Raw genomic sequence first — 19,087 nt, forward strand, 5'->3', positions numbered from 1 at the left:
CTGTTAAAAGGTCCGCCAAAATTCACAGTGATTACGAACTGGTTGATGCCTGACAGTAAAAGTAACCAGCGTAATCAGACCACTGTAAAATATAAATGCATGCTGGCTTGCGTTTTAACAAAGTGTCCCACCAAATCCTCTGGTTATGATGAGATGTGCAGGTGACATTGGTAATAAAGGGTTTCGGTTGTATGTTGATGCAATACCTGTCTTAAATGTAAATCGGTTACTGTGTGACTCTTATATCACCATACAAAACTGGACCTATTCTGCATGCGTGTTATCTTGAGACTACATGACAAACAGATATTCGCAATGCAAAGAGGTCTAAGCTCTGAAAACTAGTATATGAGCTGACTGGTTTTGTGGTCCGTCGGACGAGCTACCTCCCTGGTGCTGCGCACGTCCAACGGCCGACGCGGCCGCACCCGTTTCTTCGAACGTTCAGCACTGGCGCTGAACGTTCGAAGCAGCAAACGGGTTAACATTCCAGCCCCCCTGCTTGCTATGGCTGAAGGGGTGAGATGGGTAGGGTTTGCCACTTGACTTTGTGTGTGGACTGATGACGCAAATGTAGAATGTATGTATCTAGCTTGGAGCCTGGCTTTTTGTCCAGAATATGGCTGCAGTTATGTACTTTGCTGTACGCCTAGTCTTTTTCACTTAAAGAGGCTGAAGATCACGACCCAGGAGATAGGTGGGTTCGGTGAAGAATAATAAGCATGCGTACTGCAGAGGCTGCTCTGAAACATTCCTTTTTAGGTGGAGCCTGGGCAGCGCATGTGCTATGTGAGGCATGCTGTAATCAAATTGAAGCTCCACCCCCGCTCCGCCCATATTTTTCTTTGGCTGGTGTCATTGTGCGTTGTAAATGCTTGCTTCTGATTCGTTAATAGACTTGTTAGATCCTCCTTAGTAACCAACACCTTGTCTTCATTTGTAACCTCCCATGAGGACTGGCCTGTAAGCACCATTATTTTTAATGAGTTTCTCCTACTGCAGGCACAACATGCTTTTCTGCAAAATTCAGTCCGCCTTGCGCACTTTCACTTTCCCGGGACAATGGCGGCTTCTTTGAAGTCAAATCGGTCTCGCGTTTACATGTTAATTATCAAAACAGATAAATAAAGGCATTTGCAATTCCTAGAGCTTAAACTCTTACAAATGCGAGACCTATTGCATTGCAAATGTTTGTTAATGGGGCGGGAGTAAACTAGAAATCTCACTGCAAGTGGCAGGAATGGAGGCCACGAGATCTTAATGGGTGTTCTTTTTATATTAATAATCTGTTTGTGTGTCTTGCAGCTGATAAAATATTTTGAAAATTGACGCTTTATCTATTTCTCCAAAAATGCATATTTAAGCTCGGGCACATGATACTTTTTGTAAGGGCGGTCACGCCTAAACATGAACCCTTCTTTCGCGTCTCTAAGACATTTCAAAGACAAATGTATTGTTACAGGATAAATAGCCGCGTAATGCTGCCATGCTTTCACACTTGAGCTAGCTGGCTGCTTCTGAGAGAAACCGCGATGGGAAAACTCCAGCTGAATTTTCTTCTCCGGCCCTTCTCAACATTGCCCCCTCGTGGCACTCTAGAAAACTGCAACCTGTGAATGGAATCCCGCCTCTCCATTTGTAGATTTGCTCTGCGTATCTCATTGCATTTCTAATAGATCCTAATATGATTCTCCTCGAAGATGGGCTCTCTGATTACACCAGCTCAGTTGCATGATGTCGTTTACTCGCCCCCGTTCTAGCCAGACATCTGAAATCTGCTGAGCATGAAACCCGAGCCCTGTGTGGCTTAAGTGAACGTACATCAACATACTTCGTTCCCCGCTGCATTTGTTAATGGTCCCAGTGGCTTTCAGAGTGAAGAAGGCAATTTACGGCAAGCCTTTGTCTCTGGGCCACGGCTCCCCGTCTCTGCACTAATTGTTATCACTATTCGCTTGGGACGGCCATTACCAAAACACTGAAAGCCAAGGTCTGATCTTCGAAGTCTTGTTTACTAAAGTCATTTGTTTTTTTGACAGCCAGCGCTGCTTGAGCATGTGTTGCAATTGTCAGGGTCGTTTATCAAATTCTCTGTGTCCTGCATCTAACAGTGCCAATTTAAAGCACACAAATGATATCGACATGATCTAGATTACAGCGGGCCTCCTTCCGAGTTGTGTGGTACTTTCGTAGCGACTGGAGCATAGTTTTGCATCACAAGTGGCATAACGTGATCACATTTCGAACTATCATGGAAGTTTTTTCTGCTGAACTTTCAACGGGTAATAGAATACCTTGTTAAATGTGTGCTGGCCTAAAATTCAAGGTTCAGTTTTGTTGTTCAGAAAGAGGGTGGGTGGTGGGGACGAACGGGCAGTTTTTCCATCGTATTCACCATTCTGACTAGCAGAACTCGAAATGTGGGAAGTAATCCTGCAACGCTGGAAAACTGAACTGTCCCAGTCCTGTGATTTCCATGGTTGTGATAGTCTTATGGTGTGAGTGACCTCACAATGCGGAACAAGGCCTCTAGTAGAGCCCTCTAGATTACCAAGAAGGGACCCCCTTGTTGCCTCTAAGCCAAAACTGAGGACAGGATTCACCTTTTGTGAGTGTATAAAGTCGTACAGCAGTAGTACTACTCACATACTACAAAATGCAAGTCACAAGCCTACGGCGGAGATCTCCCCCTCTCCTGTCTTTTCTATATGAATATCTCGCCCCAGTGGGGAAGATCACTGCACACATAAGTGTAAGATTTAGTAGTAAATGTGTCAGGGGCCAGGAGGAGTGGTTGGAAATTAGGGAATAATTACCACAATATGGGTGGAGCTCAGGGAATACGTTTTTGCATTTGGGTAATTTGTTTCATGGCAAATGCTGCTTTTTGTTTTATTTATTAACTAGCAGCCCGCCCCAGCGTTGCTTGGGGCAGAAAGGGGCTGGGGGCAGTCACCCGCTCCCGCCCCGACCCCCTCCCGCACCGACTCCCTCCCGCCCTGACTCACTCGCGCCCCCCTCCCGCCCTGACTCACTCGCGCCCCCCTCCCGCCCTGACTCACTCGCGCCCCCTCCCGCCCGACTCACTCGCGCCCCCGCCCCGACTCACTCGCGCTCCGACATTTTTCTTTACTGCTTCCTCCTTCTTGCCTCCCGCTGCATCACACAGTTTCGCACTGAACATTCCCTTTCCTTACCTGTGCCGCCGCTCCTCACTGCACAGCCGCTCGTCACTGCACCGCCGCTCCTCCTTCGTCGTCATCACGCACGTCGCGTCGCGGCCAGCGCTAGGTCCCGGCCGGCGCTACTTTCAGGGGACTACTTTGTTTACAAACTTAATTGTTTTAATTTACTTTTTTTAAAAATTTATATAGCCTATGTCCATCTACACACCCTGACATTTTCATAGATGTATCGGCTGTGTAGATTGGTGCTGTGGTTCCCGAGTTTACCTGGCCAAAAGGTGCAAGTTCTCTCTTTATAATAGTAGTATAGATATTTTTCACATTGAGTACTGACTATGCTTAATGGCCAAACGTTGCACAGCTACCTTTGAAACGTGCAGTCTTTAGTGTTACAAACGTTTTTGTTAGTGAAATGGGAGCGCAAATGTCAGACACACCTTAAGGCGAGACGTAATTTAAGAACGTGCAGCCACGTCTTGGGGGGAAAAAAAGGTGAAGACATCGTCTGGCAGTGCAGTAAAACTATGTTTTGATACCTTGTTTACAGCTCAGTGACCTCAGATTTCAATGTATTTGTAACTCGATGCTTATGGGCTTCCTCTTTGATTGTTAATGGTTTCTGGCATACATTATTTATGTCTGCTAACCTCAGTTGGGTGTCTGTGTCGCAGCTCTTAAGAGTTTGAAACTGCTTTTGTGTTTAAAAATAAATTTCATTGACTGCAGGCACTGGAGACGTTCCTGAGATGGTGTTTAGTTTGTAGTTGTGAAATAGTATACTCTTCTGAACTTTAGTATTGTTTCTCGTCCAGCTGTTTGCTGCACGTATTCTAATTTGAGTTCTTGCAGCATGCCCAACCTCCATGCAGTTGGAATAGAACTTGTACTCTCTTGCGCGAGTGCTCTGCCACTCGAACTTGTACTCTCTTGCGCGAGTGCTCTGCCACTCCCTGTCTCCTCCTAGTCTTTCTTTCCCTCTATCTTCTTGATGCCCAGAATATTGCATATTGATTCCCTTGTCTCAGCCATAGGTCATTGTCTGGTATCCCAGACAGAATATATTTCTTCACTGCTGTTGTGTTTTGCAGGTCACATAGACTGTTCCTCTCCATTAAAAAAAAAAAAAAAAGAGAACATTTTCCTACTTGTAGTGGAGTTTTTGCAGTGTTTTTACTGCCAAATCTACATTTAGAATATTGTACTATTTTCTCCAGTATTTTGTTAAATCAGAAGCTGAAAGCATTTGTGAAAGTTGTGAAGCTGTAGGAAAAACTTAAGCTTGAAGAGGGAAATCTTGGCTTGGCACTTAGCTCCTGGGTTCATCTTTGATTAGATTCCGGGTTGCAAGCTTCTCGTGGTAGCCATCATATGCCATGGCTCTCCCAACACTCCTGGTTTGTGTTTCTGACCAGACGTTTTGTAGATTGCATTACTACCTAGAGTGTCACTCCAAATCTGGAGACCTTCTTGCTATTCATAGTGTTGACACAAGGCTTATGCTTATTTCAAGCTTGGGAGCAGTAACAGAGTTCATGTGGGTGTAGGACTACATTTCTTACTAGTCACCCTAGATCTTCACATCAGCCTTTGCTATTATCATTATTAAACCCTTTAGCGTTTAAATCCTGTTTAACATATCTGTTCGAGCATTTAGAATTAAAACAATAGTTGCTCTTAGGACCTGGTAGCATTATCTGAGAGTAAATCCTGGAAAGGTTCTTGTACAGTGCAAATACTTTTTTGGTTAGCCCATTGTCAAAGGGTAGATGTTTCATCCATATTTTTTTAGTTCATACAAATCAATGGAAAGCAAGTTCATGGTTAGTGTCGTATAAGAAAAAGAGGGTGTTTATGTTTCTTTTGTCCAACTTTGTGCAGTGCTTCTGGCACCCAAATCAATATGTTCACAGTGTAAAAGAGCAGCACTAATTCTGTAACTTTGTTTTGCCTGCACGGCTGCGGAGACTTTGCCAGACCTGCATTCTGTGCATTACTACAGTAGTACCCTTTACAAACCTCCCAAGTCAGAACAAAATCATGAAAAACTGCCTTACTAGTGCCACATTTCGGTGACTCAACTGATCACCCAAGAAAAGACTCATGTACACCTTAGTGAGTTAATATGGTTGTGGTGGCAACAGGTGCGTGTCATAAGAGTTGAATCCTAGTGAGCTGATCTATCTTTACATTATTTTAAGGTTGATGAAAGGAATATAGTAGAATTGGGTAAACAGTTCTTACTACCGTGTAGAACTGCAGAAGTGATGTCAGGTGCTTCCAGAATGCTCCAAAAACTACACATGTGAATCCTTGTGAGATAGTACAAACCTTTTTTGTGGCCTCACCAGAGATAGTGCCATCTGTCTGTAGGAAATCACCACTGTACAACATAATCCACAGAGCCAGTCCTTGCTCCAGATTTCATAACTTTAGTGTCCATCTCTGTTGCCTTGCTCTTGTTTGTTGTTTCCCCCCTTTTCTGTGATTGATCCATCAACAGCAGCGTTTTGATCAGATGATTCATTGTCATACCTACTCCGAACTCACGAGCCACATCTAAACAAGAGTGGGCCTCTTGTATTTAAAGGTAATAGTGACTGACTGGCATTTCCAATGTTTTTTTTTTTTAAGTGGGACATCCTCATAAGTTGCAGTTTCATTTACCTTTTTGAAAAGTGCTATTTTTTTGTGGGACAACCGACTAGACACCCTCCCAACACTTTTGCATTCAGAAAACTGATGTCTCACTTTAGAACTGCCTATTAACAAAAAAAATCAGTGTGAGGGAGAGGTGGGGCCTTGGAGGGGGGCGGGGTCCCCCAACTACCTAAGAGGCGCACACTGTCTCATCCCTCAACCAACCCCTCCCCCTTTCCAAAAAAGGAGAAAAAAAAGCTTGCTGAGGATGACACCAATGTCCTGTGTTTTTTCACACCCCTTAATGGATATGGGCTGCCCAGAGCCTGCAAAAACCAGCTGGAATCCACTCTGTGTAGTGGCTGTAAACTCCTCTTTCCTGCTACCATGTGATATCAGTTCGTCACAGGGTGACCGTGTGAAGGGAGCCGATATCGTGAGACACATGGTGGCACAGGTCTGCTCCGTTCTGGGAAGCAACTGTCCATGTTTATTATTTTTTTTAATTTATTTTAGAGGTACGTGCAGTGCCAACAATTTAGGTTCCTGTTTTCAAGAAAATGTATACGGTAAAACGAGGAGACCCATGTCTAGAGTCTGAAAGGGGCTCTTGTCCCATTTGTTTTTGAGCTGTTCCTCTAATTGTTTCCGTTTTCTGCTGCCCCTTTATCTTTATCTTATTAGCATGTTTTATGAGCGCCACCTCGCTCAAGTAGTGTAAACTCACCAGCTCTCTATTCGTTAGCTGACAAAGAGGCAGGCACATCAAAGCATGCTGTAGCTGGGGCCCAGACAGCAGAAAGAGACCAAAGCTATCAATAATTCTGGGGCTTTTTCCGTGTGCTACTTACCATATCAAACGCATTCACACTGAAACAACACAACTGCTTGAAAGCTGGCCAATGGAACGTTTGCCTCAATAACAAATTCCAGAATTGCCAAAATCTGTGTTTCTTCTCTGAAACGGGCACTTTAGCTGTGGAGTGGTTTGCTTTGTATTCTCTTACCAGTACAAAGAAGGTTATGTGTTTCTACTGGGCGATGAACCAGTGAATAGCATAATTTCTTCACCTGAGAGGAGCCAGGCTGTGAGCCCCAGCATATAGTGGAGAGGTGTGGTTCACTGGTTAGAGGCGGCAGACCTGTAAGCAGAGAACGGCCCGGGACCAGGGTTCAATTCCCGACGCGGCAGGGTCTTGGACCAGGGTCAACGGACTCGATAATTCTCGCCTCAGTGCCTACTCCCAGCAACCAGGGAACACACTCGGTAACTCTGGGCATTAAGCTTGCCTCATCTCTACAACGGCCCCCCACTGACGCCGGGGATGCCTGGTTTCACCCTGGAGATACCCAGAAAGGGACCATCTCACAAGGAAAACCAGGACGGGTTCCCCAGCGGTCTACAGCGCCAGGACACTCAGGTAGAGTAAAAGTGCGCTTTACAAGTATCCCACATATACCCCTAGTAATCAACCCAGAATCGTACCCAAGCGATCCGAATTCTCGGACTTTTTAAAGCTTAATCGTCAAAGATTTGGGTAGGCACGTGCAGAATGGCAAAGTGACACCACTGCTAACTTTTAATAAGAAACATGCATAATAATTAACACAATTTTAAATTGATACATTTACCAAACAATGACAGTTGTTTGCTTCTTTGGGATAAACCCGCCACAGTTTCTAAGCTCAACTTAGGTCAGAGCGACCGACTTTGGAACCAGGTTTGAGTCTCTGCTCCGGCTCAAAATCCTGTGATTCTGGGCAAATCACCTAATCTCCCCATGCAGTGCTTGAAATTGAAAAATAGAAGTGCAGGCACTCTATACCAGAGTACCTGCTTGTTTGTGAGAAGTGCTGGTACTCTCCAATTAAAGGTATTGCATTCTCTTGAAAAGTGCTGGTACTCTCCCTCTCAAAATAAAAAAGTGCTGGTACTCAGTACCGGACAGTACCGGCCCATTTAAAGCCCTGTCCCCATGCATAAAAAATGAATGTGTCCTTGTTTACTTTAACTAGTTTTCATGTAAAGAGTCCCACTACCTTTGGGTCGAGTTTGCGCTATATAAAACTGCAAAAAAACAAACAAAAAAACTTGCTAGCGGATTGTCCAATTTATCTGGCTTCCGGCTGTGCTCGGAGTGCGAGGGCAGTGACTGCCTTGTAGGCTGTCCAATACCATCACATTCCTTCTGAAGCTGGCCTTTCCATTGGGCATTCCATAGCATACTGTATTGAAGACCAGCAGTCTGGCTGATCCTACTATGCTGGGGTGTTATTATCAAGTTCTGGTCATTTGATTACCGCCAATCAATTACGACTTGGTGTTTATAATATCCTATATTTGATACTTTATTCCTAGGTGTGGCTGGCTCTTGGTGATTCTACTCATCATGGTGCATGAGTCGCTGATGGCCCCAATAAGTTGCCCACCTCGCCAATCCTAAATGGGCAATTTATATTTTACTGCCTCTTGCAGTCCCTCTAGGTTTCATGTTTCACTTGACTTCTTAGTCTCTTTTACTGGGCTTTAGTAGAGTAACCTCTTTTTGGTAGACTTGCTCTGATTATTTCCAGCCCAATGTCCAACCACTGTGTGAAAGGACACCGTATGTGACCATCGTTTCCACATTTGCAAAATCAGGGCAGTTTCCAACTTGTAAAGACACATTGTGTAAGTGTTTATCAAGGTATAGGAGTCTGCATACACTTGTGCTTGCTGAAGACAACGTTTGTGGTAATGTCGGAGAAATCAACAGTAAAAAGAACGGCCCACCAGGGCTTAAAACGGGCCCACAAACAGCCAGGAAACCGGCCCTTAGACACTGACCTCTCAGACAAGTTTTTCTGCCATTGCCAGATTACTGCATAGGCCCTGTTCCCTGTTGCTGAACTCCACTAAGGTCAAAATCCTATTTCCTGTGTATACACAGCACTGCCAAAACTTTTCCCACCCCTGTTTCCTTCTCACACAATCTCCTCAGTTGCTCACATTTGTCTTAACCAAGGTGGTCTCCTGGGACTGTCCTCCAGCCTACTAAACATTTGCAAGATAAAAACCAACTTACCATGTCCTTGTACCAACAGTCTCCATTAATAGCTTGTACATGTCATTGGCAGTTATTGCAATAACCTGCTTGGTGGGCTCTCCCTCCTATGCCCTCACACACTTGGAGGCCTGAGGTTTGCCATCTATTCCCTTTCTTACAATCCTAGTAGCGTTTATTCTGCCACCCTACCCCCCAGACACCCATAATAAAGTCTCCTTATGTCAAAGGCTTACATCACATATCGTAACTGCCTAGCCCATGTCCCTACAAGACAGAATCTGTCAGGCAGTCCCCAACTACTGATCCAACCTCTTTAGCCTGCACTCCATAACACGGGATAGCAGAAAAATTGATCAGTTTTCGGAGATTTCCACTGCCATCTTCCTCTGGCAAGATGACCCATTATTCTTGCGTGTGCTCTCACCCATGGCCACATAAGGTACATGTACTATTATGTGTGATTGCTGTTTCTGTGCACTCCATCTTTTTTTGTTACGATGCTCTCACGCTACTAGTAAATGTGAACAGAGAATTGAATTTGCAATAGTGCCACATCAACTTATTTGCTACTGATATATGCAAATTAATGGAACACGAAAACTGATAAACCACACTGGAGGAAACCAAATATTGGAAAACCAATTTTGAGGAAAGACGTTTTTGAGAAAATACACTAAAATCGAAAATTAATAAAAGTTAATTTAAAGGAACAAGTCAACGTGCATTAAACTTTGGTGGAGTTTAGGAATATTGTGGAGGTTTGGGTTCAGGAATGGGTAATGTTTAGGGTGATGAGGGGTTCTTAGGGGTCAGGAATAGATGGAGTGCTGGAATAGAAACAAGTTTTTAGGGTTCAGAGATGGGTGGAGTGTATGGGTGGTGAGATTTTTTTTCTGGATTTACTGAAGTGGTGTTTGGGTGTGTGAGGTGTTTTTAGGTTTCAGTGATGGGTGAGTGTAAGGTGTTAAGGGGGTTTGGGGCTCATGTATGGGCGGATTTTAGGGCAGGGAAGATTTTTTTTAATTCAATTAAGGGTAGCAGCCAAGGCGATGAAAAATTGTTAGGGTTCAGGAGGGGGTGGCGTTTAGGGTGGTGAAGGGGTTTAAGAATCCAGGGATGGTGGAATGTAGATCTAGAAAAGGGTTTTCAGGGTTCAGGGAGGAGAAGTTTAGGGTGATGAGTTATTTCGGGTCATGGATGGCTGGTGTTTAAGGGTGGTGAAGGTTTTTTTTAGTGTTTAAGGATGGGTGCAGTTTGGGTGTGCTGAGGTATTTTAAGGGTTAGCGGATGGGAGGGGGTTAGGCATAGAAAGGGGTTTTTAGGGTTCAGTAATGGGTGGAGTTAGTGTAGTGAGTTTTTTTTATGGTTCAGGGATGATGGATTTTTGGGGTTGAAAGGGCTATTAGGCTTCAGGGTTGAGAGTAGTTTAGGTATGGCGAGGGGTTGTAGGGGACAGGGATTGATGGTGTTTTGGGGTTGTGAGGGGTCAGTGATAAATGGTGTTCGAGAGGTAATGGGTCAGCGAATTAAAAGTATCCAAATTCATTGTTTGACAGTGTAAAATATATAAAGATGAAATAATGGCCTCTGAAGTAAAGCACTGAAATAAAAATATCAGACACAACTGTTTCTGAAAGTAAGACCTGAAACCATTGCATTTCCTCTATAAAAGAAATTGCATTCAAAAGCCAATTTCGACCAAAAAGACATCCCACGAATTGGTTTCTATGAAAAGGTAAGTGCCAATTATTCTGAAAAGTTCAATTAAATGGTTTCGCAGTGAAATAGTATTTCTATGAAATCACGTACAACCATTTGCTACGGTTTTAAACTTGATAATCTAATCTTTTAAAAAAAGGATTGCAAACATACATTGCGACAAAACAACCTCCTTCATAATAACTGCCACACTGGTTCGTTGACCTGCTGCTTCGTTTTCGGGATGCAGCAAAGTCAACCTACCAACACCTTCTGCCACAATAAGCAAAAACAAACGGTGGGGTGCTGCCTCACTATTGTAACAGAAATGTCTAATTGTTACTTTCTCTTTTGTAAATAACGCGTTGATGTTCTCACCATCATGGGGCAGTGCTGCTGAATGAACCTCTGAACTTTCTCATTGCTGCTCGATGGCATGTTGGAGGCTCCTTTTCAATTCACAAGTCGCTTTTGGGGAATATCCCTATACCAGCAGTTAGATTTTAACAGTCATTTGGGCGTCGGCATTATGAAACGTATGTTCCTTCTGCCCAGGTCTCTATGCCGACTACTTGGTTTGCCTTGCTACAGATGGAGTATCGTGCCAGCTGTATGTAAAAAGATGCAAGTTTCGCTAGTCTCCTGCTAATCAGAATGTCAACGCTGGCCTTCACTCTGGTTGACAAGTGAGCACGTTTTGCATTTGAATTTCTGCTTTTTAGCCACAATCCTTCCTCTTTGGTACCTGAATTTCAGCTCTGGTCTCACTAGTGGCAGGCAGACTGTTTATTTTGATGCCGAGTATACTGTGCATTCTTTATGAAAAAGAAGTTGGTATGTCTAATTATGCATTTTTTTCGTTACCATTCATCAGATGTCTCTTCATTTTAATTTGGGTGCTCGAGTAATGGCCACAGTAGTTTAGCTTTTCTGCTATGGCAGAATTTTAACATATAGCAATTTTAGGCGACTGTGTGGGCAAGTGTAAAATCATGGTGCTGGTGGCCTCTGCTATTTGCAGGTGAATCTGAGTTCTATAAAGGGAGGTGGATTGTGAGGCTTAGTATGTGTCCAATATGCCCCTTGCTGCTGTAAGCACGTGATGGGTACCCTATTCCTATACCATGTATAAACTCCGTGATTACCACTCCAAACTAAACTATGAACACCTTTATGAGGAGAGGATGTGGCCGAACAGGCTAAGGCGGTCTATCTCAAATCTGGGGAACCGGGTTCGAGTCTCGACAAAGACGCTCAACATCCTGTGATTCTGGGCAAATCGCTTAATCTCCCCATGCCTAACAAAAATTAATGTGTCCTTGTGTAACGTAACTGGTACTCATGTAAAGCGGTCTGATAGCAGATACCTTTGGGTCAAGTTCGCACTACATAAAACTCCGGGGGGGGGAGGAGAGTCTGTTAGCAGTGTATATTTGCACCCACTAGCCGTTTCCTTTTTGGAAGAATAGCCCTCACCCCAAACTGGTGGCATGCTTCATCACCAGTACTCTACATCTCGATATTATTTTGGTTCAGATGGGCTCAACCGTTCTAGTGGGAGAACTTTACATGCTGCTTACTTTGTTTGAGATCTAGCATGTGTTTTTGGAAGCAAAATTTGCCTTGGAAATGATCACTCAATGTATTGCATTCTTATTTTCTCCAGACAAGATTAAAACCTATGTTCGTGAATAAAGAGGGAAATTATCCCATCATCATATTTAGCCAACATGTGTCTGCTTACTTTGATGCCCAAAGGGTCACAAGGATTTAATCAAAATGCTATGTTTCTATCTGCTAGCAAGGTTATAACTATGGATTAAGAACCAAAAAAACGCATTAAAATTGAGAAATGTATACACGTTACACTTAGTTTCAACATGCAAAGGTGATTAGTGTTACATAGCTGGCTTCATGATAACACTGTACTCTGGTGAAAAGGGAGATATAAAGGATATTTCTCATATCTGGTTATTAATATCAAGCACCAGGCAAATCGTCTCACAAGGGATGGAGAAAGAACATCTTCCTGTAGTCACAAACTGCATGTCTGAATAAGCAAAAAAATTAAAATAACCGGACGTCCTTTCAGAGGCACATATAGTTTCGAAGCATACTTAGCATACTGCTGGCTCGCAACTTAGTTCTTCAAGGGCCAATTCCACTGGCAATCACGTCTCTCCTTTCTCTCGCTTATGCTCTGAGGAATGGTGAAATAAATGTAGACAGAAAAGTTCTGTGTAGTGGTGTTACATCATGCTTACATGTAGGCTATTCTTTCAAAACGGAAAAAGTAGGGCAACATTAACGTACCCTGCCAATAAGCTCTGTTCATAGCTTACTATACTGTTGCTGTGGTATTTAAGGGAGGACATATCAGTACATTTTCCTCCCTCTTGCTCCCTTTTTTGTGTATGTAACCTCAGATTGACTCAGTGACTGACCATTCCCTAATGCTGACCTCGACCAATATCGTGTTTCCCTCCCTCTTCTCCCCTCTCCAAACCTACTCACTCATTTCTTTCACACTCAATCCCCTTAGTCATTGGAGGTGTGTATTGTTTATTTTAGTTCATGCATGCTGCAAAGCACATATACATATAACTGCTTTTGAGAATGTAAAAACACTCAATCCCCTTAGTCATTGTAGGTGTGTATTGTTTATTTTACTTCATGCATGCTGCAAAGCACATATACATATAACTGCTTTTGAGAATGTAAAAACACTCAATCCCCTTAGTCATTGTAGGTGTGTATTGTTTATTTTACTTCATGCATGCTGCAAAGCACATATACATATAACTGCTTTTGAGAATGTCTGGTTCAATAAGTGAAACAAGGCTTCATCGTGCACTACTGGAGACCCAAATTAAAGTCATAAGTAGAATGATTATCTGCTTCAACCTGCAAAGAGAGGACCCCTGAAAAAATGATATATAGGTGGTAGATACCACCGAAAAGCACCGTCCTGTGTCAGCTTCTGCCATGAAATAAAAATCTTTTTTCAGCATTCCTTGTTGCCGGTGCCTGCTTTTGGAGAAGGAGGGGTAGGAATGATGTATGTATGTGTATATATATAAATATATATATATATAATCAATATCGGAGTTTCCATAGAAAAAGCTTTTTTTGTTTTGCCAATAAGTTGGGTGCCGTTTGATGAATCTTCACGAAACTTTCAAAACTAATTTGACGCTTACTTTACTTGCTGTCTGGAAAGTTTCGGGGTGGTCTGAGAAGCAGGGGCAAAGAAAAGGGGGGGGGGGGGGGGTTCCAAAACGCATTTCCCTCCTGTTAATTTCCATAGGGAATTTAGAGAAGACTACAGCCCGAATAGCTGGCTGGAATTACTCCAAATTTGGAAGAATGCTAGATCCTGGTCCAGGGAAGTGCCTTTTGGTAGTTTAATGTAAAATAGTTTAGTACTTTTACTGATATTAACGGAAATCCTGAAATGGTATATCTAGGGGCGTGGATGCGACAGTCCACGTGCTGTAATCTAATTGGCTGCCAATACATCAACCAGGAAGTATTGGCAGCCGTCTTACGACTTTTTCAGCCTGGATCCACAAAAAACATTAAAAATATCGACAATGGGGCAGGGTAGGAATAGCCTGTCCCCCAGATGTGGTGGTGTTTTTTTTCCAATTTTGCTATGAAATTATGGGTGGATCAGCAAATTTACAGCAAAACTGGAAAAAAATGCGATCTCCAGCGCCAGGTACCGGGGGCATTTAAAAAAAAAAAGAGGGGGGTGCACGGAGCCCCTTGCTAAGACTCTTAGAGCCCAGAGGACCACCACCTTCCCGGGGCTTTTGATTTAATCATGGAGGGGGTCCAAGCGAACCCCTCTCCTGGGCTGATTACAAGCCCTAGGTGCCACCATCCCCACCAGGTTAATTATAAAAGCAATGTGGGGGAGGGGGACAGTGCAGATACCGGAGATCACCACATCCCCGGGGCCAAATCAAGCTGTGAAGGGGGCTGCGCTGACCCTCCACTCATACAGTTCTCACTCACCCACCCAATCAGCCAACTGACTGACACAACCACTCACTCGCCAATACAGCCACGCACACAGTTACTAAGTCACCCACACAGCTACTTACACACACACACTTAAACACTCCTACAACCGCTCACACACGCACATCTGTACAGGCACTTAGACACCCACTCACACACTGATACACATTGTCACAGTGACCCACATAAACTATGCTAAAAAAAAAAAAAAAAGGAATCACTGATAGTACACAAAGTATACAAATTTAACTTCAGTGGTACCTTACCATATATGTTTAAAACACAAAAACTCTTGGAAAACATAATCACTGGATGTTGCCATCAGTGATTTCATCAGTGATGTAATTTGAGATGTCCTTAGTGATGTCACCAGTGATGTAATATGTGAGGTTGTAAACTGCATCGCGGGGCGTAAGCTTTAGTTACCTCGGGTAACTTTATAATCCCTTTGTAAAGTGCAAACATATCACCTCTTAAGGTTTCAAGACTGATGAATTTCTCTAGTTTGGTACGAGTGAAATAAGAGCCTAACTATAACGTCCCTTTAACCTTTTGTTTTTTTCAGTGAATATATCTCCCCAATATACTTTATAGAATACTCAATACTCTATAGTCATTCGTGCACGTAAACAAAGCATTCAATGCAGAGCCCTTTATCAGTTTAAAATAAGAATATATTTTTTATTTATTCAAACATGCATAAAATGATAAATTCATACTTTTATAAACATTTCAACATAATGCCACTTGACATAATATCTAAGTGGAAATATATGTCTAAATTACCTTAAACCCTCTCCCAATTGCCCACATGGAACACTAAAAATTCATTCCGTACTCACTAAATATTAATGCCACACACTCATGTCCTCTGTGCCCTGTTAAAAATAGAAATATCGCATAATACAGAAACGTAGAACATCACAAAGATGACCTAGTCATAAGACTTTTTTTTTTAATGCGCGCTAGCACAACATGAATAGTTTGCATGTGAGATATCTGACAACTTTGTTTTTTCCAAAATGAGAAACCTGGCAAACATATATTGAAAATAAGATTACAATATGAGAATTATATTCGTTAATATTCATCTACAATAGGATGGTGTATACAATAGACTATTGACGTTTCATACGTAATGGATCGTTAAAAAATGCATGGTCGGTTGTTTGATTATTGAGCCTAGGCGTCCTGAAAGTGCTGCGTATTTATTACTGGAAAGTGTGGTAACGTGGCGAGATGGAGGGCAGGCCTGTAATTCACCTACTTAAATGTATGGGAATACTACATTGCGCTGCGGTTTTCGAAAGGGTGGTATTCCTGACGCTGCTTGGAGCTTCCACTGTCTGAAGCACAGGCTCCACTTCCTTCCGGTGTCACGCGCAGGTAGAGCGCCGTTTCCGTGTTCCATGGAACCTCAGTCTCCGGCCTTCAGGTGCGCCTAGTGCAGAGGTCTTCAAACTTTTTGATGCCGAGACCCCCTTGTAAAACCTTTTTAGGCGTAAGGACCCCCTTCCGACAAACGTTTCTAGAAACTGGTACTCCTCATCAACAACTTTTGACAACCATAAATGCGCCTGTTAGACCTCATCACATCCCTCCATCATTCATCCACCCACATTTTCACACATCCATCCATACATCCATCCTTCATCCATCCACCCTTTCATCCTTCCATCCATACATCTATCCTTCATCCATCCACCCTTTCATCCTTCCATCCATACATCCATCCTTTACCCATCCACCCTTCCATCCATCCACCCATCATTCATCCACCCACCTTTTCACACATCCATCCATCATTCATCCATGCAACCTTTTATCCATTCATACATCCATCCACCCTTTCATCCTCCCATCCATACATCCATCCTTCATCCATCCACCCTTTCATCCTCCCATCCATACATCCATCCTTCATCCATCCACCCTTTCATCCTCCCATCCATAAATCCATCCTTCATCCATCCACCCTTTCATCCATCCATCCATCCACCCTTTCATCCATCCACCCATCATTCATCCCCCCACCTTTTCACACATCCATCCACTCATCATTCATCCCCCCACCTTTTCACACATCCATCCACTCATCATTCATCCACCCACCTTTTCACACATCCATCCATCCTTCAGCCTTACATCCATCCATCCACCCATCATTCATCCACCCACCTTTTCTGTGCCTCTCTCATGGGGGGGGAGGGGTGGGGTCAGTATCTCTCTGCGTCGTCTCCCTTCTTCTTTCCCGCTCATGGGAGGGCATCTCTGTGCCTCCCTGCTGGGGGCGGGGGACGTGTCACGGGACCCACAGCTCCAGGCGCACAACATCCATTGAACTCAAAGGGCTACACTACAGCCTGCTTGCCCCTGGCACCCCCCCCCCCCAGCTCCCCCCAGCTCGTGTATGTGAGCCCGGCTGAAACAGCTTCAGGGACACACACACAGTCACACCCAAGTACTTGACAAGTCTTTAAAAGACCTTTTACTTGTTAATGAGGCGACACCTCGGTGTGAATTAGGCCTCCGCCGTGAGCACCCTCGATCAGCCCAATGCCAGGAACTGCACTCTGCAGAATCTGCGACCCCCTTCCCAGGACTCCACGACCCCCCTGGGGGTCGCGCCCCACAGATTGAAGACCGCTGGCCTAGTGTGACGAAGCCCGGTGAGAGAGGAGTCACGCGCGCAAATCTTTGCTGTGGGTGTTATTTTAGCGCGAGCGTCGCTGCAGCTATCTTACAGCATCTTACAACAGGATGCAGAAAGGAAGCGCTACCGATATCGAGCCGTTCATTTATATGCACGTTTTCATTTGCGTGATCGGAGCATCGATATCGTGGGTCCTGGCTGCGTTAAGCGAACGTGTTCTGACATTTGGCGATAGTGTGCATTTAATGTAAAACGTTTTAGAAATTAAACCATACTCCTTGATGAATGAAGGAAAGCCCAGTCACCAAGAGGGCAAACTCAGCGATGTCAAGATGCGGCCCTTGAGTTGGATTTGAGTTGTCGCCGTCCGCTTTGTCCACATAATGTTAATAATTTTTCCACACGTTCAGCCCCATCATTTGTACAACTCCTCTAAAAAAGTTGCATACTTCTTTTCATTTACACTAAATTGTGTTGACATTACATTATTAAGGTTAAGCAAGTATCTAAATAACCAGGTTACATTAATTTAGAATTGGGTTTACTACTCCCTTCAATTTGAATTTGTTTAATATAAATAGGATAACTAACTATTAAATATTTGTTAGGGTTATTGATGGCTAATTCAATTTCATTATTTATATTTTTACAGTTAGGAGTGTATTTTAATTTTACCTACTTTGTTTCAGTTAAACTTAATATAATTAAGAAGTTAGCATTTTTCATTTTAGTTTAATTTATACGTAATTATTATTAAAGCTAAGTATTTAACGTTTGTGCTGTCTTTTAAATATAATTTGAGTTCATTTAATTAACACATTAAGCATGTATCAGAGTAAGTACACCATACGGAAGCAGTTGCTCGTTTCAGTTATGGCAGCACAGTAATGTTACGTAGAAGTGAAGCCAGCACAGTTATATAAATACAAGTCTGAATGTGGCAGTGGTAAAATACTAATTTTCTCCTTTTAACTGTGGTCATGCCATCTTGCAAATGTTCTATTAAGTAGACGTTAGAAACTGTGAACTGCAGAAATGAATAACAGAATGAAAATTTACTTTACTCCACCTCACAACAGCCTTGTGTTCTCTTTCCTCTAGTTTGTGGCGATATCCATGGGCAGTTCTTTGACTTGATGAAGTTGTTTGAAGTCGGGGGCTCTCCTGCCAACACGCGCTACCTCTTCTTAGGGGACTACGTTGACAGAGGATATTTCAGTATTGAAGTAAGTCATTTTTTGTTCTGTATTGAAAAGGGTGTTGGCCATTGTATTGCTTCTCACCTCCAGATAATACAGAATACCACTCTCCCACATTGAGGCTCAAACATGACGAAGCAATAAACATAACATAACACAACACCACCTGGAAAGGAATTTCACTTTATAAAATAAAGCACTTCAAAGACTGTTCTCAGAATAAGGCTTGGGCTTGTATTTATGCAATGCTCTCTAACAGAAAGGTTTTGCCAGATATCAACTGAGCAACATTACATTGTATACAGATATATATATATATATATATATATATATATATATATATATATATATATATATATATATATATATATATATATATATATATATATATATATATATACATACATATATATATATATACATACATATATATATATCTGTATACATTTGAATGTTGTTTATATATATATATATATATATATATTTTATGGGGGCAGAACAGCACAAAATAAAATAATTTAGCATCCATTTCCTTTTCTGTGTCCGTGTTTGCTGAGGAGTGACTCCGATCGAGCTACTGGAGCTGAGCTACGGATATTTATATATATATATATATATATATATATATATATATATATATAT

The 19,087-nt window shown here is 42.7% G+C and overlaps 1 protein-coding gene across 7 annotated transcripts in view; it reads left to right on the forward strand.

The window, feature by feature from the left end:
• PPP3CA (protein phosphatase 3 catalytic subunit alpha) overlaps nt 1–19,087 on the forward strand; it is a 665,570-nt gene that overhangs the window by 314,550 nt on the left and 331,933 nt on the right. For all 7 annotated transcript variants that reach the window (XM_078676076.1, XM_078676079.1, XM_078676081.1 and 4 more), the window contains exon 3: nt 18,348–18,472. In XM_078676076.1, the coding sequence (XP_078532202.1) occupies nt 18,348–18,472 (125 nt within the window). The remainder of the gene's footprint in view (nt 1–18,347; nt 18,473–19,087) is intronic.

The sequence above is a fragment of the Lissotriton helveticus genome, chromosome 2_1 (genome assembly GCF_964261635.1).
Source record: "Lissotriton helveticus chromosome 2_1, aLisHel1.1, whole genome shotgun sequence".
Taxonomy (NCBI): domain Eukaryota; kingdom Metazoa; phylum Chordata; class Amphibia; order Caudata; family Salamandridae; genus Lissotriton; species Lissotriton helveticus.